Genomic DNA, 6000 nt, shown 5'->3' with positions numbered 1-6000 from the left:
AGTCAGCATTAAGGCACGTCAAGTCCCGGCACGTTCCAATTGCAATGATTTAATCCCAAGGAAAACCAATAGCGCCTATAGCCGACATGTACAGATAACCCTATCATGATTTACATTTGCCTTGGCTTGTTAATGTGATGAAATTCAAGACCGAAATCAAAAATAAATCATTAAAGAAACAACATATTCAAAGGCTATTGGGCATCAATGAGTTTGATGCGGCGGTAATACTGCTTAGGTCTTCTGTTTCTTGTAGATAAGATTGTTATAATGGGGGCCAGTCCTGATGCCCCGTGGTCGGGGTTGCAGTCGCGTTCCACACACACTTCATTAAGCCTGTAGATGAAACAACCCTACATGATATTTTAATCCCTCTGACATTAGAGCGTCTTATAGGCTTGTACACATCCAATTTCATTTGAATCACGGAATGCATAGGTGACCATTATGGGAGAGGCACCTCAGAATCTCAGAATGATTCATCTAAGGGGAGATGCACATTTGTGAAATATCTTCGCAAGTGAATGGGTCTAGCGAACTTTGGATCGTAATGAAGCGCTCGTGTTCATCTAAATATAAGAAAATGAGTGGAGTCAGCGCCACCCTCCTCTCGACTGCACGCGCAACGAAAAACTGATTGACAAGAGAACGGAGCGGTGGGTGAGTGAGCGAGAGAGAAGATAGAGTGAGTGAGAGAGAGAGGTATATAGAGAGTGAGAGAGAGTTGGAGATAGAGAGAGGTGGAGAGAGAGCGAGAGAGAGAGGTGGAGAGAGAGAGAGGTGGAGTTGTAGGAAAGATTGTCCTCAGGCGCGTGACTTCGTTTCCAGACCGGCAGCGTGACAGACCAGACGTGGACAGGTCAAGGATGGGTACAAAACTACCCCAATGGATATAAATCGTTTGGATTACTAATGGATTGTATTAGTTTATTGTCATGTTGGACTGTTAACTACAGGGGAGATTATTTTTACGCATACCCTCAAATGTTGCTCTTTGAGCGCTGTGGCCGTAGGCAAACAGTGAGTTCGTAGCTGGATGTACGGAACACCTTTTGGATTTATCTCGTCCGATGTTTCGGGGTCTAATATTTCATTATTATGGCAGTAAAAATCTAATAGATGCCAACTCGGTAACCTAGGGCGTGGAAATAAACTAACATTTCCCTAATGGCTTTACCAAACTCCTCGGGGTCCTCTGGAGACGGAAAGCCGAGCCCCAGTCTGATTGATCTGGGAACATTCTTCGTAGACTCCGACATCATATTTGGATTTACCAGTCACCTTCTACGGAGGAAAGCAAGGGTAAGGGCTTAAAACACCCCACAGCCGGCATAACAGGCACATTTGAACGTTTTCTTTGCATTTAAGTAAATGTCACAAAACACAAAACAGTTATTCCTGAACGGACTGAGCCCAGAACAAATCCACTGATGACTAGGTCGGTAGCTCACGGATTCTGCCCGTGCACGCGGTAGCCTATCAACCTGAAGTCATTCTTTCAGGACCAAGAACAGCTCCACTGTTCGTTGCGCTGATCAACGTAACAACTTCATTGGAAACCGATGCTTTGTCTTGGTCTCATTCACGTCCTCGCTAAAGAGAAACGGGGCTTTTAGTTCTTGTTGGCTTCCGTCAACTAGTGGATATTCACGCTATGCAAAGACAAGAGTTTAGCATGCATCTAATGGCCGTTTTGTCTCCATTGACAATTTTAATAATCGAATATATGCGCTGCACTCAACTATACAAAAGTTGCATGAACGGTTTCTTTAATTATATACTATATTGAAATTAGGGACACTGACTTTATATTGGACATATCAAATATTTCTGTTTTAGTGTAATAATGACAAGCTTAATTCTAGTTTTTAGCTTCAAATATGTTTTTATGGCTCTATGAAAATAATGCCGTCATGTAATCAGCTCCGCTTTTACAGAGACTACAATATTTATTTTCAATATTGGGTTGTGAAATTGTCAAATTAAGGTTTGCTGGACTTGCAGGTGAGAATTGACCCCATTCTGTTCGTGTCAACCCCGTAAGCTTGGCGATAATGTGCTACCAGTTGCGCTGCGAAGCGTGAACGCGGTCTGAACAGACAAAAGAGACCCTGGATCTGGGTCAGATGAGAGTAAGAAAAAGGAAAGTCAAAACACGGGAGTCAGTGCATGTGGCTGTCGTCGCTTACATCATCTTCATAAAATATTCAAAATGTATCAATTAAATATTTAGTCAAGACCCCCTCTTTTTCCATTTCCTTTGGGATCTTCTGTAATTCGTTCAGTCACCACATGATGGCGCCAGAGGTCTTGGCAGTGGCTCGCCAGAAAGAAGACGGAAGCAGTTTAGACTCAAGGCTCAAATTCTTTGGACTGAAATTAAGTTTGTAGGGAAAACAGTAATGCCTGACTGTCTAATCCAATTGTCTACTATATTCTATTCTATTCTGAACAATTATATTCTTGCCCATTATATTCCCAACACAAGATTTCCTAACATTAGGACACTTAAAATGTTTCCTACAAAAGTTACGAATTTATAGTAGAGCATTTTTTTCCTAGTTCCATCAAAAAATCTTTTTTTTCACTGGCAAAAAAAAAGTTTTCGTTACTTCAACCCCTCCCCTGTTAGACTGGATCACCCTCCCCCGAGTGCAGAGCGACGCGCACTCTGGACCAAAACTTTTGCTTGATTGTATCGTCAAGGCATGGCACTTCAGAGGCATTCACATCGATGGGAAGCTAGTCTACTCTCTCAGAGAGTTCGAAGTGGTTGGAGAGTCATAGCTTGATTCACAACAAGTGCGTGTGACTTAACTTTACAATTAGCAAATCCATAAACTATATTATTGTGCATGTAAAGTTTAAACTACCAGTATCCCCAACCCAGGAGAATGAACTCATTTTGGGGGAATTCAACTCACGGACCGGACAACTTCAGGTTTGGTGTAAGTGTTCACAAAACGGCTTCCACGCATCTTTGGTTTTGATGCGTTTTTGGGGCAGACTGATGTGAGTTGTTCGAATTTTGACGTGAAAGCTGGTTGTCAAGGTTTTCAACAAACAAGGCTAGATATCTGTCTGAGCTGCGCTTCAGCGTGGGCTATGTAGTCCAGCAATCTGTTGCTCTGCACATTGTACAGGTGGGGAATGAATCTCTTCTAACCTGTTGTTTTCTCATGGCAAAGGTGGAGGGCTGTCCCGGGGGAGAGTCGCAGTTTGCTCTCGACGTGAATCCCAGGAAAAGACTTAACTCGGCGGACGACGCGCGATGTAGCAGCCGGCCACCTCCCGAGGGAGCCGGGTCGGTGACCGTCACCGAGTCGGAGAGAAGGGACCACAGGGGCAGTCTATGTCAACACTGCCAGATGAAAGTTTCTGAGCTCAAGAAGCAAGCCTTCGCCTTGGCAGACCCAAGTTCATTAAAGGTTTGTGTAGCACTTTACCGTATGTCAGCCTACCCTACATATAGGCTAATAACTGAAGTATTGCGTAATGACACCACAAGATGACAAGCAGAAGAAAAGTTGTTTATGCAAGTACAATCTGTTACACTGTTGTTTACACATAAATGAGATGTGTGCTCTTTCTTGACCTCACTGTTAACGTTTTTGTGGCGCATGCTGGACGTCTCTTTCGTTGTTGAGTAATTGATGTGATTCTACACTATGTGGACCTGAAAGATTTAAGGTGAAACAATTCGTTGGCACGCTGGCACAACTTTCTCTGCCTTCAGCGCACTCGCTGTTTATGAAAACACACGAAAACACACACTGAAAGGTCTTTTGGACCTGGCCCATTGTTTTGCAAAACAATGGATCTCTCATTATTACTCTGTGTGTGTGTGGGGGGAGGAGGGGGCTAGGTACGGCTAGCTGTGGAGTTTAAAAAGGAAGTCAAGTCCCAGTTGACCTTCGCCATGCATTGAAAGTGTTCCTGTATGTCTGGCCATTCCCACCACTGTTAAATATAGGCTCAGACCTGTCCTGCTGTTGCTGAGAGAGTCGCTCGCCCCCAGGGCTCTCTCTCTCCTTTGTCGTCTTGAGTTAAAGAAGTTAGGCTCAGTTTGGATTACAAGCCCTGAAGCTGTTCCCAAATCCTCCCCAGTCAGGGTCGTGTCCTGTGGATGGAAACGGAGAGATCAGGGCCCAGGCTCTCTGGAGGACTGGGGCTCCACTGCCTCCTGTTAGTCTGTCTGGATGTGTGGTCTTGTCTTTGTGGAGGATGGCATGTCACAACCATATGATATCCATATTTTGGCTCCCTGGTGAATTCACCCCTTCCAGCACACCCTCGCCTACCCCACCTGCAGTCGGTTATGTTACCTTGGGAACCCCCCGCCTGCCCCCCTCCTCATTCAGGTGCTCTGTGTGGTCCTCCCAGGTGTTGAGGTGTGGAGGGTGGGGTGAGGGAAGCCCTCTCTGCCCTCTATTACGCACATGTTGATGGCTAAATTGGGCCCTCATTCGGAGGTGGTAAACAGGGCAGGGCGGGGCGCTCCCTGGTGCTCGGGTCAGGGGATCGGTTTCTCCAGACGCAGGAGAAAGAGGCCCTTTGTCCAGCTGGGCTGTGCGCTCCTCACCTGGAGGACCTATGCGGCTGCGCTCACGCATGAACGCTGCTACGGGGTTTCCTGCCCCAGCGCTGGGGGAGAGGGGGCGGCCAGGGGAGAGCCAGCGTACTGTAGTACGACCCTGGATGCCCTCTGATGCCAGCCTGATACCAGAGCCGTGAGAAGCAGAGGCCTCAGTACCTGCTTGCCTGCTGTGGTGGGGGGCTGGATGTTATGTCTGTGTCCGGCCTGGGAAAAGTAGAGCGCAGACTGTTTATTTGAGGTCTCTCGCCCCCCTCCCTCCTCTCCCCTATCCTCTTGTCCAAACTTTTTACGATGAGGAAGTCAGTTCTCTGACTGCCCCCCCCCTCTCTCTCTTTCAGTAGACTTATTGTTTGAGTGAAGTAGCGAGTAGCCGCTAGCAGATAAATTCAAGGAAGACAGTTTGGTTGAATGAGTGAACTTATTTGAGGACTGTGGGAGCGAAACTTCACAGGGGAAACCACCGCAGCTCTCTGAGCTGTATCATGTGTTCCTGTCTGGGCCTAAAATACTGTGGCCTGCCTTTACCAAACAGACTGTACTGCTGCCCTAGGGACCTGGAGTCCTGGTAGGAGGGTGGCAATGGCTCAGTGGTTAAAGCACTTCATTGCAGACTAAGATGTCATAGGTTCAAAACCCCCTCCTCGTATTGGACATCCCTTTGGACAAAATCACCTGCCAAATGAATACGTTTCACTGTAGTCAGCCATCGAATAGAGCCAGCCAAGCCAGTCATTCATACATTCAGCTTGTCTGTGCAGCATCCATCCTGTCCATGGATGGCTTCGCCAGTGTCCGCCAAGACACTGTCGGAGACGGCAAACAGCTGCCGTGCCAGGGCTGCCCAGAAAGGCTGCCCGGAGAGGCTGTCAGGGCTGGCCAGAGAGGCTGTCAGGGCTGGCCAGAGAGGCTGTGGCTGCAGCAGGCTCTGTAAGGTGTGGTCAGAGGGATCGCAGGTTCAGTGTTAGAACAATGGAGGTGACAGATGATTCCTTATGGTTGGCTGCTCACACTGCTCATCCACTGGCAGCAATTAGCCAGCTTTCACGCTCTCTGGCTGTTAAGTGCTGTCTCGTTTCCAGTGGAGTAGTTCCTGTCTCTCCCTGTCTTTTGTTACAATATTTATCACCTGCCTACGCTTTCTCTCTCCTCATTGTGAACGGTAAAAGTAACATACATCTGATAGCAATTAATTCGCCTTTTTTGAAAGATATCTTTTAGGTAAATTCAGCTTCTAGCAATACTACAGGACTCAACTAAAATCAGTACCAAATATTAACCCGGCCAAGATTTGCCCTTGACAAAAGACCCTTGTCAGGATACAGTGTCTTCGACACACATTAACCAGACATGTTAGGACAGCCTGCCATTAAAAACAAGCCCTGAGAAAACGGCCTTTGCCTGAA

At 46.9% G+C, this 6000-nt stretch overlaps 1 protein-coding gene across 2 annotated transcripts in view; it reads left to right on the top strand.

Moving 5' to 3' along the window:
• Window positions 1–2716: 2716 nt before the first annotated feature.
• Window positions 2717–6000, top strand: part of kif26ab (kinesin family member 26Ab) — a 75104-nt gene continuing 71820 nt past the window's right edge. The window contains exons 1-2 of one of the 2 annotated variants that reach the window (XM_084681213.1): window positions 2717–2948; window positions 3189–3428. In XM_084681213.1, the coding sequence (XP_084537339.1) occupies window positions 2895–2948; window positions 3189–3428 (294 nt within the window). In that variant the 5' untranslated portion in view covers window positions 2717–2894. The remainder of the gene's footprint in view (window positions 2949–3188; window positions 3429–6000) is intronic. The other variant, XM_084681204.1, reaches the window with a different exon arrangement.

This window comes from Hypomesus nipponensis, chromosome 3 (genome assembly GCF_054491055.1).
Source record: "Hypomesus nipponensis isolate SF chromosome 3, ASM5449105v1, whole genome shotgun sequence".
Taxonomy (NCBI): Eukaryota; Metazoa; Chordata; class Actinopteri; order Osmeriformes; family Osmeridae; genus Hypomesus; species Hypomesus nipponensis.
This window is presented reverse-complemented; position numbering and strand designations above follow the sequence as displayed.